The 19619-nt window shown below is 31.0% G+C and overlaps 1 protein-coding gene across 1 annotated transcript in view; it reads right to left on the bottom strand.

Moving 5' to 3' along the window:
* LOC118192722 (dihydrolipoyllysine-residue succinyltransferase component of 2-oxoglutarate dehydrogenase complex, mitochondrial) overlaps positions 1–19619 on the bottom strand; it is a 54275-nt gene that overhangs the window by 20172 nt on the left and 14484 nt on the right. Inside the window, exons 7-9 of the mRNA XM_035363730.2 lie at positions 12817–12925; positions 11821–12080; positions 2809–2906 (exon numbers count right to left, since the gene is read on the bottom strand). Of these exons, the coding sequence (XP_035219621.1) occupies positions 2809–2906; positions 11821–12080; positions 12817–12925 (467 nt within the window). The remainder of the gene's footprint in view (positions 1–2808; positions 2907–11820; positions 12081–12816; positions 12926–19619) is intronic.

The raw sequence follows: 19619 nt of genomic DNA, 5'->3' as shown, positions 1-19619 counted from the left end.
GGCTAGATTTAAGACACACTGAAGTAGAAATGAAATGTTCATATAAAGTAATGTAATGTTAATATTACTATACATGCTTGTTACAGTGTAGGCTTATTTTAAGGAAATAATATTGTGATAGTTACCAATAGTTTATCCATAAATACTTTTCATTTATTTTGTTCTTGCTGAAAACATGTCCTTTGGAAATTAAGTTTGCATAATTTTCCCCTCTAGAATTTTGTATGATAAAATAAGTAAAAAATTGGGGTGGGGGGAATACTTAAGTAAATACAGAATACATAAGGCTTGAGATTATGAAAAACCAAAAAAAACCATAGATATGCAGAGATTTGATCAAGACTCTATCAATTTTAAGGGTGATCAAACCTAGGTTCCTGTTCTTCAGGTGCAAATTAATTTTTGCAAAATGGCATGAGCAATAACCGATTTATATCGAAAGCATTTCAACATTTATAGAGAAAAAGAGTTATGAAATGTGAAAAATTAAGATGTGCAAATTTTGAAAGCATTAGAAAAGACTAGATTAGAATTAACCTTCCAGTAGGCGTGTCATGTGCAAAGATCATGACAAAAACGGTTTTTAATGCACTTTTTTCCCATATTGCAGCTGGGACATGTGAACATATTGCAGCTGGGACATGTGAAAGTGATATCTATTCCTCCTTTCAAACCTTCTCCACACCATGGAATGTGCCAACAGGAAGTAACATGACTTTTTTTTTAAACTGGGCTTTTGTGCTACATGGCAGCTTCTTCGTAAAAGTTACAATTTGCTTGTGTTTGTGGGTGAAAATTCAGAAAATATTTTATTCTCAGGTGTTTTGTAATTTTGTGTTATTAATTGACTTGTATTCCTTTAATTTATATTTTTAACCTGTCCTTTTTTGTGCCAAAAACGGGTAAAATAACAGCTGTCGTAAAAAATACAACATACACATATTGGAAGGTTAATGTCTTCGATGATATCAGATAATTTTTAGTGAATGTGAAACAGCAAGGAAATCTAATTCACCAACTGAAGAAATTTATGGATAATCTTTATAGAGTCAAAATCAAAATTGTGATCAAGCATGCAGCTGTTATTAGTTATCAAAGATTTATTTCACCTTTTAAAACATAAGATATGTGTTGTTCCTTAATGTGAAAATTTAATGCTTGTTTAGTTAGGCCAATATATGACAAACCCCACTGATAAAATAAGCTACCAATTCCCCAAGAGTTAAAATTAGAAATGGGTTCTTTAAAAATTGATAAATAAATTTTGACATGCAAAAAATTGATCTTCAAGTTGAATTTCTGGAGAATCTGAGATATTTTATAACTGATAGAAGGATAAAACAAAATAACATTATTATGTATTATTATGGTCATTTCTAACAGCAGAACATCTTTTTTGACAGAACCTCTGCCCCCCCCTTTTTTTTTTGTTCTTGAGGGGAATATAGAGTGAAAGTTGACACATTTGAAAATACTTATTTCAGTTCAACCATATTCCAAGTTTTATGTTCATGAAACCATTATAAACTGCATTTTACATATATTTGTGTATTTGCATATCAATATTTTGGAATAGCAACTCTGCTATATATATATATTTCACTTACATGGTTTCCTTCATACTCTACATGCCTAAATTGGGTTCTTCGCAGACATATTATTAAGCTCAGCAGTCACTTTTTTTCACAAACTGTTCTTTTTGACACAGCAATCTTTTTTCACATTTTTCTCATTCAGTCAGTAAGTTTCATGTTCTTTTCACAACTGGATTGCACAGGCAATGTTTTGCCTACAATATTATATGTTCTCATAACTTCAAACACAGCACCTCTCAACATCCCCAGTAATTTTATAACTAATGTTCCCAATAATTTTATATGCTGACACACCAAAAATCTACCTCCTTGAAACTCTATCAAATCACTCATTTTCCTACATTATGAACTATGTTTCATAAATCACAACTGAAATTTTCATAAAATAATCACAAAAAAGTGATGGCTACTTTTACTGTGTAGTTAAAGATTTAAAAAAAAAAAAAAAAAAAAAAAAACACACATTTTTGAGAACAGTGTTCTGGACAGTCCCTCTAAATTGATGCTTACACTAAGATACTGACCTTTATAATGACCATCTACTGAATAATTCTACATTCAAATTTTTTATTATGCATTAGATTTAACCTAGTTCATATGGAAACAACCTATGCTAAGAGAGCATTTTTAATAAAATATATTTTGTTATATACTCAGCTCATGATAATTCAAGTTATTCGAATCTTTTACAATGTCCTTATTCCCTTCTACTATAAAAGCCAAAGTTACAACAATACAACATTTTTTGCAAGTCATATCAAGTTTAACTTACCGAGAATCCATAGTATTAAAATTGAGACTATTAAATTTCCAAAGGAGAAAAAAATCTAACATTAATTTAAGGACATTACATAGAATAATACTTGATGAAAATTAATCCTTCTATAAATTTCTTAATATCTATACTGTCTTCAGACAGGAACTGTAAAAACTATTATACTGCATACATATATTTCATTACTCTTATCCTTTTACATCCTACTGTTCTTCAAAAATGGATAACTTTTTTTAACTTTCCTGGTTTAAAGGCAACTTTTCAAATTTTATTTGTGACACTTATTATTTGCAGCTTTTTCTACATTTAACGATAATTATATCCATATTTCACTACAAATTCTTATTAAAATAATTAGAAAAAAACTCAATATGTACTAGTTTTAAAACACTCAATTATGAACTAAATGCGCATAGATGGAGAAAAAATTACACTTACGACATATCAATTTCATTAAATGTTGTCAGCATAGCATATGTATTTTGTGCTTCTTTTAATCTCTGTGCAATACGCTGTCTCATTCTATTCATTTTTACCTGCAATCAAAGCAAAAAATATTAAAATCAGTTCCTTAGTACCAAATATGTGAAATAATTAAAACGATCAGATAAATGGCAAAAATATTTTGACATAATACTAACTAATATCAAAAAGAATTATTCTAATAAACTGTGATGCTGGAATACAGCAATTATCCTCTTTATCACTCTTGCATAATTTAAAATGATTATCCTGCTTATCAGGTTTGTATAATTTAAAATTGTTTTCTAAATATTAGCAAATGTTTGATATAAATTCCTACACTAATGTATGCAGTACTGGAAAGTTTCTTTCCACATACAATGAAAAGAGGAATTGGATAACTTGTATTTCTAGACCAGCTTTTAAGTATTCTTCAATGTATAAACGATTGGCATTTTGAGTTGATTTCAGAATTTTTATCTTTTCTGCATCATCTTCAATTTTTTAGTTGCTAATGTTGTCATCAATGATTTCAAAACTAGATTTCTTTATGACGAAATTATCAATTATCTGGCATAAAAATATTTCTGAAAAATATAAATTGGTAATATGATGCAAGATGTTATTACACTTACATAAATTTATTTAATTAAAAATTGATAACTGGAAATAATCAAAATCAACCACACTGACTGCTCAGAATTTAAACGTGAACTGCAGAGGCACACCAATGCACAATACTTCAAATTCAAAGTAAACTGACTTACTGGCAGAAAGAAGGTTCTGCTGGTAGGGTGGAAGTGCACAGCACTGTTAACTCAAAGCTCAAAATCTATCCTTGCCCCTTAAACCCTTTCACATACTCCCTTTCATTTATCAACCATTGTGGTATCGAATCCAATAGCCTGTTATCTTTAGTGAAAGGTCTAAACATAGTAAACGGTCATATTAAGGTCTCAATAATGGCACCCTATCATTCTGATGCGTGCTGCAGCTCATTTCACTGCAACAACTGCAAAGTATATCAAATGCAATTTTTAAAAAATAGGATAATGCTTCCCTTCACACTGCTCAAATGGACTTTCATTTCAAGGTGTAAAAGTTTTTTTTTTTTTTTTTTTTAGGGGGGGTCAGTTCAAATCCCTGATCTGAAACCAATAAAAAATCTATAATATATGGATGTTAGCTGAATACATTCCCACACACATGGTAGGAGTTTGTTTTGAAATGAAGAATCATGAATTCAGATCAACATTCCATAATCTACAATATCCTGCTACATACGAATAATTTCAGACACATTCAGGATCTATAGCATGTTGGGTTCAGCAAAACACTACTCAAAATGCAGATACCACTAATATTCATCATATTTTATAATATATAACATGTACATGTATAGCATTCTGACATCCTATATCAGTGTTCTCAAAATGGCGGGCCCCGAAGCAATTTCATGCGGCCACAGATGTATTTCAATTATATATTTCTTACACTGATTTTAAGATTTTGTTAATTTAAAATCCAAGTTTATATTAATTTCATAATCATTAAAAATGAATTTCAATAACACATGAGAAAATCTATAAATGGAGCTAATTAATTTACAATATGATATAAATCTTATTCAAAGATTTAAGGATATAGATTTCAGTACGTAAGTATTAGTGCAACAACCTACGTGCAATTTGACGAATTTTACAGAAAAGAGTAATATCTTCTAATTGTAAAAATGTTACTATTATAATACAGAGATATTTCATCTTTTAGCAGGCTAGGTAGTCCCAAAAAACTATCAATAAACCTATTCATATATTGGATTTTTCTCTCCTTTTGCTCTGGTGAAAATTTTGTGGTGATAGCTTTAAGAAGAGGTAAAACATAATTGTTTCTTTTAGTAATTTTGTGACAAAATACTGTATTCCTGCACACAATTTCTTCAAGCAAGCAATCACAATTTCTTCCAAAGCAAGCAATGGCAACAACCACAAGCTCTTTTATAAATGTTTGCCCTAAAAATAATCGCTTTGTTTGGGAATACATTTATACAGCTTAAACAGCTTATTTATATTTAAACAGCTTATGTAAACAGCTTTATTTCAATTGAAAAATTAATAAGAAAGAAAAAACCCCAAATGATGGATAAGCATTTACAAGCAATGAAGAAGATAATTTTTACTAATTTCATTTTTAAGGCAATAAACTTTATCAGGATATAAAATGCCTAAAAAGAAGAAAGTGCTAAAAAATGAAGAAATTATAATTACTCACATATAAACATATGTGTTTCTTATTTATGCATTGAATAAAAATTTAATACAGAAAAGAAATAGAATAGGTTCTCATCATTTATTCTCAAGTTTTGTCACACTTAGAAAATTTTCTCAAAAAATTATTCATATATATGAGTAAAGACATAGTAAGGAATTTAGAACCAATTTTACAAAGACCAAAATTTGAAATTCATAAGTAATAAATTAAACTGGCAAACCCAAAAATCACTACTTGTAAAGATCTTTTTTCATATTTAGGTAGGGTTCTAACTGAAAATTCTTGAAGTTTTTATACTGATGTATATTTCAATTACGTTTGGATTTAGTAATTTCACTTACATTTTCAATTTTTTGGATAAGTTCTCTTTGTTTAAAAGTAAAATTTTGATTTGAAATTTACATTAAAGTATTTTATTATTTCATTTTCAGTTTTAATTCTTTGGATTGAGTACTCTTTGTTTAAAAGTAGAATTATGTTTAGAATTTACTTTGTTTTTACCCTGCCTTGAAGAGGGGCCAGAATTTTCGGGTGAACTATCATAACTGAAATAAATTGGGATGGTTCATTGGCTAATTCTCATACAGAAAAGCAAGGAAAAGAGAGATTTCAATTGATTTCAGTGTTCCTTCTCCTAATGAAGAAAATTGAATTCCTCTTCTATTGTGTTCTTTTCTTTAAATTTCATTGATTTTTTTAAAGTAGGCTATTACTTGTTTAAAATTTTTAGTTTTAACATCGATTAAATTCTTTTTTGTATTTATTGGATTTTATAAAATTTATTACTTATGAATGTCATATTTTGGTCAATATAAAATTGGCTCTGAATTTCTTACTTTATGTGTTTACTAGTATTTTTCAGCAGCTTGATGCACGAAAATACTAGATATGATTATATTAGATTTAAAAAAATTGTATTGTAATTATATAGATAAGGTAAAAATTATGTAAATCAGCTTTATGATTTAATTTAAGAATAGCCTCTTAACTCCTCATTTTTAACTTGGGTATTTCCTCTTTATTCTAAAAAACAATTAATAGCATTTCTGCATTATTTCCAAATCAATCTATCTTGCATGGCTTGCGTAACACTATGACGTAGCCGATTCGGAACCTAAATTCAAAATTTCGAGAACTGAAACTTTTCTAACCTAAACCAAAACCTTCCTCTTGGTGAGCTTCCATATTAGATAACTGTGCACTTTAGCTTCTCTCTGTGTGCTGCTTGGATGCAATTTCACTACGCTCACTTTCTATTGCATACACACGATTAGCACCAAGTGGTTTGTGACCACAAATATCAATTTAAATAAAAATGGAATTTTATCCATCTTAACTGCCAAGTTTCCTAGTCATTAAGGATATATATAAATATATTTTAGCTTATATTAAAGTTAAATGTTTAACTAAATATATAAGAATTATTTGCAATAAATGTCAATCTGAAAATGTAATATTTAGCTGTCCATATATTTGAATTACAAAAAGTAAACAACAAACCATTCCCAGACTTTAGATTTTACACAGAAAATATAAATTTGAATTTTTTCGTGGCCAATGTTATTACTATTGTTTATATATGTTTTGATAAAAACATTAGTGACATTTAAATTTATTTAAAATTTTTATTTTTATTTTGTTAAAAAATCATTCTGGCCTGTCAGCTGTTTTCAGATATTGCATTCAGCCTGCATGCAATTTGAGTCTGAGACCACTGGCCTATATTTTAAATCACCCTCTCTTTATGTAAAAATTAAATGAATTGTTCTACAATAGTTTGACTACCTATACATGCAGAATGTTCTATTTTTTTCATCTTCTCATGGCAAGGCACTTTCTTCACAAGATAACAAAGATAGGCAGATATTTCCGCCAGACAACATATATATATATATATATATATATATATATAAAGTGGGTACATTAGGTAAGAGATAAATAGCGCTAATAGCTGCTATTTAGCATATCAAATGTTGTATGAACTTAAATCCATTTAGTGCGAATACAAGTTATTATTACTTGCGCAATTGCTGCAATGTTAGTTAATAATAATTTATTTCCTAAACCGTATTGATTAATTGATTATATTATCTCCTTATATATATATATACATAGACAGATAGATATATAAATACAGATATATAGAATGAAAATTTAATATACACTAAAAAATGAAATTAGTACTTAAATACAATTAGACAGTAAAACAAAGTATTAAAGATACTTTGACTGTTCTGCTATACTTGACAAAAAATACATATGTTTTTTAAGAATTTTGCTTTTGAATAGTTTTGTTAGGGATGTTTAAAAATAAGAAGAATATATTTAAAAGTTTAAAATATAAAATGCACTTAAAAATTAAAAAAAAGTATTAAGTGCTAATCAGCTGTCTAAAAAATCCAATTATATAAATTAAAGATCTATTCCAGTTGGAATATACTGAGACTTGGATAATTGGATAGACTGTAAATTTCTTTCCTATTTATGCACTTTCAATCAACGAAGAAAGCTAGCAGAGATTCCCCCAGACCTGCACCAATCATTCTGTCAGAAGTCTAAAGGAATACTTTGCTCTTTATTCAGGTAAGTTAGGTTAGGGTATTTGAATGCCTCAGAGGGCAAAAGGGTTATCTGCCTACAGGAAGGGATGCCTTCATGGAAGAGTTTCTAAGAGAAATTGAGTAGTATTCTCATTACACTTGGGGAAAACTACAAAAACCAACTGTGTGATCAGTCCATTTGATTGGAATCAAATTTGAACTTTCAGCATTCAGCGGTCTTAATTACTTGGCCAATGGCATGGCCTCTATTTGTTGTGTAGAATTATCATGTATTATTTTACAGAGCTTAATAAATATATTAAATGAATAGTGAAATATTAATGTTCATATTTGAGAATTAATTTTTAATATATAGTATTGTTTAAACTTCTTTCACTTGATTTCAGTAAAGCTCTTTGTTAGCAGAAAATTCTTAGTACAGTTTGATATATTTGGGGTTGACCACGTGTTTTGTTTGTTTGGGAGGCAAGAAAGTATTTTCAGCTTCTTCTGAAGAAGAGAACTGCGTGAAATGTTTATTACCTTGGTGTCGCAACTAACTGAATTACGATTGAAAACATTCTTGATGTTGAGCGGGATGTCACGTTACAGAGGCAGTTCGCACATTTTTTAGATGATTTTGGTAAGCGGTAATAAAAAATCGTTTGTTGCAAAAGAAGTAATTGCAATTGTACTATGTTTTTAAAAGTCAAAATTTTTGTCTGTGGTTTGAAAGTTTTGTTTTTATTCAAAATGGCAAATTTAACAAAGCAGTGGTTCGAAGGCTACATTTACACTCTTTCAGAAGAGAAATACGCATACTCCGTTATCCAAAAACGATGTGAGAGTCATGGTTTTGTGATATCTAAAGCGTCAATAGGTAATACGATCAACAAGAAAGGGAAAAAATGTCAAATTGGAACCTCAAGTGGGACAAAAATTCTAAACAAGTATCCAAGGAAAAAACGGACATCTTCGACTATTGCAAAGGTACATTGTTTAATGTTAAAAGAAATCCCCTTAGTCAAAGGACAGTTGCAAAATCATTAAAATGCTTGGTGTCCACTGTAAACAAAATGATAAACATTGATTTAAATCTTAAGAAAGCAAAAAACGCAATGTGCATCATCTTCTTCCAAAGCATATCGCTTAATGCAGGACACACTGCAGAATTCTATATGAGAAACACTTATCCAAAGAAAAATGGAAAACAATTGTCACAATAGATGAAGCATGGGTGTATTTAAATGATTGTAACAAAAAAGAGCCATTTATTATCATAAAAGGGGAGAAAAAAATTTAAGTACATGGTTCAAAGAATCGAAAGAAAGTTTTTCTAAGGGATTCATGATTGTTGCTGGTTTTTCTTATAATGGCAAGTTAAATATAAAGAGAGTGCAAAAAAAAATGTCAACATTAACTCCAAATACTATCAGGAACATATTTTATCGCCAATTTTTCTGAATGAAATACCATCGCTTTAGCCACAGTGCCATGAATCTGTAAAACTCCATCAGAACAAAGCTAACAGTCACACATCAAAATCCACTGTAAATTTCCTAAAAGAAATGGAACAAAAAACTGGTATCAAGGCCATATCCTTCACCGATATCCCTACTAAATCTCCCGATGTGTCACCTATGGATTTTTGTGCTTTCGGACTTTTAAAAGATTTCGAAAGATAGTTCAGAATAAGGAATGTCAAATAGAAAAACACAAGAATTTTATGTAATTTAGTTTTGTGAATACAATATACATCGTCTAATAATGTGTGAACAGCCTCTGTAAAAGAGGGGACTAATTTTTCTTCAAAACCTGGAGGCTATTTATTGCTTTTGTTCTAGTGGTTAGACAGGGTTGCTGTTTTGTGTACGATTGGTTAATTTGAATTTTATTCTTATTTTGAGCCAATTGTGAAATTAGAGACGGTCTGAGTGTCGCCAAGTTTTCAAAAATAGTTGCACGAGAGGCAGGTGCAAATTTTGTTTAGCAGATTTTCGAGTCTTCTTCTGCTTTTAAGAGAGGAGGGAACGTAGTTAGCCAGGCGGCCGCTTGGGGCGGGCCAGCTACCGCCTCCCGAGGTTTGGTTGCTGCAGGACTGGTCTGAGCATGTTGCAAATTTTCATCATGACACGTGTCTGCATCTGTGTTAGTGGAGTTGGGGCTAGGTCCAGCATTATCCCTCACCAGCAACTTTTACTTTTGATTTCATCGCTGATGCTTTTCTCCCTTGTGGAAAACTGAGTTCAAATGCTCGAACTGAAGATCCAGATTATTGATAAAAATATGGAAAAGTAGGTTGTCGTCTTTTGCTTGCCGTTATCCTCCTTGAGGATCTTCGAAATAAAAGGGAAGGCTGATACTGAGTTAGAATGCTCTTCGATAGAGTACTGTGCTTGAACTATGAGAAAAGTATTTCCCATTAATGCCTTGCACAGACTTTTGTACTGGTTTTCTGACAACTAAGAAGTTTTGGCTGTTTATGTTTTCGACGATTTAATGACTTGATCCCGCAGCACCCCGAGTCCCTTAGACTGTTGTGTACGCGGATTCTGCGAATGTATTTTTGTTTACACTCGTTTTATTTGTTACTAGTGATTTAACCAATTTGAGGGAACGAATTTTATTTTTTAAATGTTTAATTGTCATGAGTCATCACTTAAATTAAGGGAGAATAAATGTGAGATTTTACCAAGCAGTTTATTTAAATTCTTGATTATCCGTTTGAAAGATTAATAACTGTGAGGTGTTTCATTATGATTTTAGCAGGATTTAAAAAAAATGTTAGGTTATTTAATTACGGCAAAGCCTCAAGGGCTATCTGCCCAAGGTGAGGTTTGCCTTCGTGGATGACTTTCTAAGGCAAACTCGTATACATGTTACACATGCGGAAAACCGCGAAAACACCCATGCAGCCAGCCCATTCGCGGGATTCGAACCTCGAACCGTACTACCAGTGTTCAGCGGCTTTACCGCACGGCCGCTGGTGGACCTTTTGAAAAATTTTAAAAAATGACATTAAAATAAAAATTGTGTAATTATAGTAAACTACATAACTAGTAGCTGGGGTACAATAGTGATCGTTGTACATTGTCAAATGAAAAATAACGAGTAACTTTCAGAAAATGTTTTTTAGGGGTAGTCTGGCCAGCTATTTAAATTGTTAATCTTTTGGAATATTATATGAATGTCTTTTATTTATTTATTATTGTTTTGTGATCCTTATGGAAAACATAGTTATTTCTTAATTCGAACCTGGGTAACTTAAGTAGTAGGAAAAATAATTCTAAGTGGGTTACACTATATGATCGCATTGATTAATTAGTTTATCTGAGCTGGGAAATGCGATCTTTTGATTTTACTAAAACACCAGGGAGGATGTTATCCTTTCTTTGTTGACTGAAAGAGTGTTGATCTGATAAACTTAAAATTCAGGGGGATAGAGAAATATCACAAGATAGTTTCAATACTCTAAAAATTTCAAACAGAAAATATAGCTACTATTTTTTGCATTTTTTAAATTTATGTTTTTTTAATGTCTTCTTTTTGGGGCGGCAAGTTGTGCATGAGTGGCCAAAATTTTAAAATAATGATGTTGTGAAGAGTTTAAAAAAAATATACGTAATAAAAAGCTTTTAGAGAAAAGAATATTATCTGTGTTTTTATCTGGTGAATACTTTAGTACTTTTTTTGTTATTTATTTATTTTGAGCCTTTTTGTATGTTCTAATGTCAGCATTAACAGTTTTAACACTATTCCGGTACAACAGTTAATTCATATGTTTCTTTCCAAACCTTAATTGGCATATCAAGGATTAATAAGAGTTTAAAAAAGAAATATTTCAAAAGTGTGTTTTGACATTAGGCTTATTTATTAGCACTGCAAATTTCAATTGAATCTCATTGCCATAACACTTCCAATAATCCTTATTCAGTGTGCTATTTTTACTTTAACTATCTATTTCACCTTTATTGAAATCTGGATTTCTTTCAATATAAATTATGATGCGATTGTGCCATATGACAGCTAATCTTTCTAGAGCGATACACACTTTTTTTTGCCTCTTGAAAATGTAATACTTCTGTTATAAACCGCTCTGATCTGCAGTTTCAGCTTGAAATTAGAATGCTTAGATGCCCAGTTTGGATAATTCTTCTGCAAAATATGGTAAACTTACTCGCTGCTCTGTTCTGCTTCCTGTTATAGTGGACTCTGCTTGCCCAGGTGGCAATGGTACTGGCGTTACAGGTATTTTAATTGATGAAACTGGTTTAGATGAAATTGGTGCAGAAGGCTTTGGTGGTACTGGTGGTGGTGTTATAGGAATAGGAGTGCTATCTTGTGGGGCAGGAGGTGTTACAACAGGTGGTGTAACTGGACTCTCTGTAGGTGCTGATGGTGTTGCTGCTTCTTTAGAAGTAGCTGCCACTTGTCCAGCTAATATAAAGATGGAAAAGTTCTTAAAAACCTATATATATATATATATACATATATATATCATAAAGTCACAGATATAATAATTTTTATATTTTAAACTAATTTTGAATTAAAGTTACTTGTCTCAAAGATAAGACTGCATGTTTTGGTGACTTTTATTCAAATGCTTGAAAAATATTTAAAATTTATTTTAAAAAAAAAAAAATCTGACCTGGAGGTGCTGATTTTGTTAATGTTTTCTCCTCTTTTTGTAAACCAGGATCTTGTATTTTATGATTATGTTTGATTTTAATATTGAATTTTTAAAATATTAATTTGTGCTCATTTGATTAAAAGTAGATTGTTATTACAAATGAATCTTATTATAGTTATACAATACATAAATACAAAATATTATATACCCTTTAATTTGCTAAATTAATTTTCATATAATTTAAACTATCTAAGAGAGTAATCGAAGTGAGTTTAAACTATCCAGTGAAAATCCATCTACTTAACTAGCATAGAATTCATTGTACTAAATATAAAACACAGCTACATTTGTTTGGCCCCACATCAGTTATGTTTCCAAAATACAACATTGCAACATTTTGCAACCATATGTTGTCAAAGTATTGAAACATAATATTGTAGGATTTAAAACATGAACAATTAAAATTATGAATAACAAGATAACAAAATGATGCCACAAAAACTATCTCAATCGATGTATAAAAGATAATTTTATAAAAAATACCTCCAACTCTAAGCTTGCAAATACTCATTCCTGGCTGAACTGTTGATCCATCTTCTACAAGAATTTCTTCAATAATTCCTGCAACAGGAGCATGTACAGGAACTGAAGTCTAATGGATAAAATATAAAAAAAATAATATAAACATACCACACATTCATAATTACATGAAGTTTTATTTACCATTGAATATGGAATTCTGTCTAGAAAATTAACAGACTGATATTGTTTCTCTATACTTGGTAATACTAGCGTGATGCAGAAAGAAAGGTGAGTGGTAAAACTGGATAATTCTTTGTCCTCAGAATATATTTGGTTTCTGTGACACATATATAAATCAAATAACGATACTTTTAATTAAACATTTTTCGTGCATGGATTAGATGGAGAGCATTATGTTAACCATGTAAGAAATTACAATATTTTCCTGCGTATAATGTGCATCGATGTATAACATGTATCTACAATTTCAACCTACATTTTAAAATTTTTACACATATCGTTGTATAATGCACACCCAATTCTTCACAAAAAAACCTGAAAGATACATGTGCAATGCTCTTATCTTTTGAGTCACTTATTTGAAGATTTGTCCTAGCCTTTCCAACATTGGTATACCGAATTGACAAGCGATAATATGTGTGTGGGTTAAATGCCTGAGGGAGTAAGTACTCCTGCAAAGAAGGTGGATTGTATTTAATGTGAATGTCCAAAAGAATGCTATTGTAGAATTTCTAGGAGTAAGAATGAATTTCTAATCTGAATGAATTCATGAAATTAGGAGTTGGACGTTTTCGCTTTCTATAGTCATTTGAAGGCATGATTTTGAAGGAAAAATCAAAGGCTTTAGTAAATCTCATTTGCTTTAGTTGAAATACAGTTGATCTAGAGTTCCTTTTAGTAGTAAATATGGCTTCCGCGAAAAGAAACAAACAGAGTGCTGGTTTCAAATGCAAAGCCAAAAGCAACTTTGAGTTGGTGTAGTAGATTTACGGCATGGAATAATTTAGTTCCACAAGTAAAGTTTTGCAAAGGCTTCTGAAAGAGTTAGATAAAAAATGCTGATTACTTTTCAGAAGTATATTATTGACCTACGAAGGGAAAAAAAAAAAAAATTACTGTCACATACTGGAAATACAGGTGAAAATCCAGTAATGTTTGATATCATAGGAAATGAAACAATTGATGCGAAAGAAACAAAAACAGTTTACTTAAAAACAACAGGTCATGAAAGATCTCACTTTACCGTAATGCTTTCCTGCTGAGTTGGATGACTCAAAATTGAAACCTGTGGTTATCTTTAAAAGAAAGATGATGCTAAAACATAATTTCAAAAATGGTGTTTTCATTCATATTCACCAGAATAGATGGATGGACAAAAATAGCGGGAAACTGTGGATAAGAAATGTTAGGCAAAAGCATTTTTTTGCCTTAAAGAATCCAGAAAGTCTTTAGTCTGGGACATGTTCAGATCTCATATAATGAATAACATGAAGGAATTATTGAAAGAATGTAATGCTGACATGGCAGTTGTTCCAGGCAGATTAACGCCATTAGTTCAGCCAGGGTTAGACCAGGGTTGCCGCTCAAACAGGAGAATGAAATTTCCTGACATTTCAAGGTTTTCCAGGTGTCTTTTAAGAAAATTCCAGTTTATCTGCATAATGCACATTGGCTGTGCTAAGAGGTAAATTAATTATGGTACCACCTGAAAACACAAAAATCTGCCAATTATATACAGTGAAAATCGTTTAACACGAAACTTGGGGGGCTGAAATATTTTTTCGTGTTAAAGGATATTGAAAATAAAACATACATTCAACAAAATTAGGTTTATAAGAGTGCATTTTATTTATATAGATATGTATATATGCATGTATTTAATAAAACTCAACGAAACAAGAACTTAATGAGATTTAATACAAATTTTGACGTTTTTTGAAAAACAAAACATTTATATTGAGTTTTTGGAAAATAATCTGATTTTTTTTTTTTTTTTTTTTTTTTGCATTGCCTTTTTTAGCATCAAATTGTTAACAAAATGTTCAATGTCGTCCATTTTGTTATTCATTTCACCATTGGAAAATGTGCGTCTAAATAACTGCGCATTCTCTTTACGATGTTCCTCATTCCAGATGACATGCGAAAAAGAGCTGCATTATTCATTTCATTTTCGTCATCGGAATCTACATCAATGATTTTTTTTAATCTTTGAACAAACTCCAAAATGTCTTTGTCTATTATCATTAGGCCTGCACACACATTATCATCAACTACTGCAATGAATTCTTCCCATAATACAGTAGGACACTCCAATAATACAGAAACTTTCTCAAGCATTTCATTAAGTGTCGGCTCAATTTCAATATCCTCCTTCTCCATTTCTTTTGGTATCAAAGAATCTGATACGTTTGATTATCATGCATGACGAAAACAATTTTCATTCGTCCTTGGAGTCACTGAATTCCATGCAGAGTGCAACATATGAAGAGACAAAGACATGCAGAGTGCAACACATTACCATACTCAGAGATTTTCACTCGCACTGTGATGTACTCGTCACTAAATTTCAAAGCCAACTGATGAGGGATGAGATGTTTGTGTGGCATTTGTAGGGGGTGGAAGGTGAAAGCAGTTTAAATAAGCAAAACTGGCTCATGTTTCAGGCTATTCTGAGAGTATTTAAAAACCAAGTTAGCCTCCTTTCTACAAAACATGTGAACCCTGTTAAATCTGGCCTGCGAAGTTGGTGTTTTCCATGTTTTTTTCATTCCCAGAAAGGATATCTTTTTGTGTTAAGCAATTTTTGTTTCATGTTAAGAGAAACAAAATGCATGAAAATATATAGTAGTTTGTCGGGACCGTTGTATTATTTATTTCATATTAACCAATATTTCATCTTTAGCATTTTCGTGTTAAATGTACTTCACTCTTATATATATATAAGATATATCATCCCCACAGCATCAATAATATAACTATAATAGGAGTTGTTTTGTTCACAGAAGATTGAGATTAGAATCCGCACAATGTCAATTAAAAAATGTCGTTTTTTTTTTTTTTTTGTTTGTTTTTTTCCCCCAGACATTGTGAAGCTATGAAAGAAATTGATTTAATAATATTTTTCAATAAATTCAGGTATTTTACATTTATTTAGCAGCATACATAAGCAAAAAATGTGTGCATTAAATTTCATGATGGTATGTCATCCTACTGCTAAAATTAGTTTCAGGATTATGTCAGAGAAACTTTACTGAAATTTGAAAGTATTATTTACTAATGATAAATAAATTTAGAAAGAAGAAGCAACATTAAATGATACGAATAACATTAAAATGAAGATAAATACTTAAAAATTTAATTAGAATAATCAACGATTATTTTGCCAAATATAGTTACATTAAATGGTTAGCTTAGGTGACTGATTACTATTTTTTTATTTTACTGCAAAATGACAAATAAGGCATTAATAAAAAAGATAGAATAGAATACATGAAGGCTATTTTAATCTCCATGGCACTGAACACTTAAAAAAAAAATGTTTTATACGAGAATATGCATTTTCTACACGCACTGCACATGTGCATGTGAGTCTCTCAATTCTCGAGTTTACTGGAAACCAAAGTTCCTGGAAACTTGCTTTGTGTTTCTAAAAGATAATCTAATTGAAGCTGCGAAAATTGGCTCTATGCCAGCTGGCTGAATGATGCTCAGGCAATATATAATTCGCCAAGAAAGTGATCGCTTCCAACAAGGCGCAAAGCTTGCTTTTTGGGGGGGGGCTTGCCATACGAAATTCCCCGAATTTTACCTAAAATTTTTAGTCAATTTTAGAATTCCCTGACTTTTTCCGATAGCATGGAAACCTGTTAGACGGGTGTATCTCAATAATCCATTCAAAGAAAATTAAAAACGACAGTGGAATATGTGGATGTTTAAAAAAAAAATTGACAAATGCATCATGTCATTTAGAAATAGTGTGTGAGTAGATAATAAAAGCATGGACGAAATTAACCCAGAAATAATTCAAAAGTCATTTAAAAAGGGCAGTATATCTAAAAATCTAGATGGAACAGAAGATGGTTATCTATTTACAGATCAGAGTAACAGTGATTGTGAAGATGAAACAGAATTCGATGATGTGCCCGCCTGATGATATAACAGAAGACGAATATGAAGCATGTTAGAAGACGAATATGAAGCACGAACTTAGCATGTCATCCGGTAATGAAAATTTTTAAGTTCATAGAGTATGTCATTTCTTTTAAATAAGCAGTATTTAGATACATATAGAACTCAAAATTTTTTTTATGCTCATTCCTTAGTCTCAGATCTATCATTTTTATAACCGGCGTATAGGCCGCACCTGCAAATTTCAATCTTATTTTCTGTACTGAAAGTGTGCATTATGTGGCAGAAGGCAGAATATACGGTAACATGAAATTGCAATGCAGTGATCAGCATCATTCAAATGGGTTAAAAATTTCAAAAAAGAAAGATATGACTGATGATGTGAGTGTAGGATGCTTTAACTCCACTCATCAATGTAAACTTTACTCATCATGTTTAACAAGTGAAAGAATGATTTTTGAAGAATTAAATTTTGAAAAAATGACAGTTTAGACTATTTCAATCAATGAAATTAAGAATGAGAAAACTGAATGCAAAAATCATCCCAACATGTATGGCACGGACATTTTTGGATGAAATTAAACAAAACTTGTAATGGAAGGAATGCTGTGTTGACCGATTAAGCAATGATTTTCTCGGTGTGGGTGATGAAGCTTGAGTTTGCAAATATGATCAAATATTAAAGCAATAGAGCAAAGAAGAGAACACTAAAGAACTCTGTGAGCAAAAAAATTTTGAAGAAGCAGATAAAAAAATCAAAAATTACAGTCAATTTTTTCAACATTCAAAGAATAGTGCTCTATGAATTCACTGCCCCCCTCCCAAAAAAAGGCAGACTACAAAATCAACTTTCTACATGAATGTCTTGAGATGACTAAGATTGTGCAACTATAGTTGATGGATTTGGTTATACGCTATATTCAAATATGGCAAAGCAAGTAATGGCTATCTGTTAAAGGGAATCTGCTATTTGTAGATGATTTTCTAAAGAAATTTGGCTTGTATTCAAATTACATAGGGGGAAAACCCTGAAAACTAACCATGCAGCCAGCCTGTTCACCTGGAATTGATCTCGGATTGAGAAAATAGTATTCAGTGATCTTAATTACTCTTTTGGCGAGGCATGGATAAACTTGAATATTCTGCTAGTTCTATTGATCTAGCTCTCTGTGACATTTTCCCTTTTCCAAAAGTCAAAATGGAGCTTCAAGGGCAGCATTTATAAAACAAAAAAATAAAGAAAGAAGACCAAGAGAACAAAACCGATAGTAATTAAAATAGGACTGCAGCACTTCTTCCAACAATAGAAACTACATTGAAAAGGTCTATTAATAGTAAATAGGAATGTTTCAAAGCTGAAGCACCTCTGAAAAGTCAAACTTTTTATGTATTTTGTCTATAAATTATATGAACAGATTTGTACCAAACCAAAATAATCTAACTTATTCTCGCCAGTTTTTAATCATATTTTCCACCATAATTTAACAGTGATTAAAAGGTCATAACTTAACAGAAAAATGATTTATTATGTAAAAATCAAGAATGCCAAACCAAATTACATATAACAGTTTAAGTTATACTTGCTGTTGAAAATCGCTAAAAAAAGTATACAGATTTATATTTTTTACTATATGTGATACTAACTACATTTTATTTACCTGCTAAGCATTATAAATTCAATAGTCAGTCATCACACCTACCATCAACTCTTTTGCAGTGTAGAAGAGGATAGATGGCCTCAGATAAGAAACTTTAGACCTCAGCTTTCAGTGAAAATGAGATCAAACGTTTAAAAAGTTGCTTAAGACAAATTATGAAGTCACCAAATGCATGAACTGCAATCTCTCCACGTATACTACAGCTATTTAACTAACCCCTTCGAGCCGGGTAGCGAAAACGCGCACTTATCGCTGAGGCCGTCAGTGTCTTACGCGAGCGTCTCTCCAGGGCCAAGGGCTTTTTTGCTACTAAGCCTAAATCCATGAAATTTCCGAAGTATCAACGCATTGTTTAATAATGCTCTATAGAGTATTTAAACGGCTTTATAAATATTTATATATATATACTTTAATTACCTTATTTCTTGTTTAAATGCATATTTTACACATTTTATTTTAATTACTCACCATTTTATGAATTTTAACATTATACATTTGAAAACTAAATATATTACTTAAAATTCTCTTTTCGTATGAAAAATTTTAAAACAGGGATCTACACACAGTTCTACGTTACATTCCTTGCACTCGTAATAACTCATTTGCCGTTTTGGAGGATTTTTCCGGGAATGAGAACAAACGAAGCATCGTCGTCTCATTTTCTTATCAGTCTCTTCTGAACAAAGTTTTGGAAAATGTCTTTCATTTAATCTTTCAGAATCAATATCAGAATATCAGAATTTCAGAATCAATATCTGAAATATTTTGCATCATTTCTGCTATTTCATGCTCTGTTAAACATTTTCTACGCTTCGACATTGCAACGGTAAAAACAAAGAATTCACGTCTAACAAGATCTAATTATTTTCTAAAAACTGAATTGCAAACTGAAATACCCAACGCTTTAGAGCAAATAAAACTTCTCTACTTACAGTAAACAACTACCATGCGCGAATAAAGCGCGATTTAAAGAGACGTCATAAATCACGCCATTCAGAAACATTTATTTCCCCGTTT

This window comes from Stegodyphus dumicola, chromosome 3 (genome assembly GCF_044657685.1).
Source record: "Stegodyphus dumicola isolate Sdum_Otavi_A_Nest chromosome 3, ASM4465768v1".
Classification (NCBI taxonomy): Eukaryota; Metazoa; Arthropoda; class Arachnida; order Araneae; family Eresidae; genus Stegodyphus; species Stegodyphus dumicola.
This window is presented reverse-complemented; position numbering and strand designations above follow the sequence as displayed.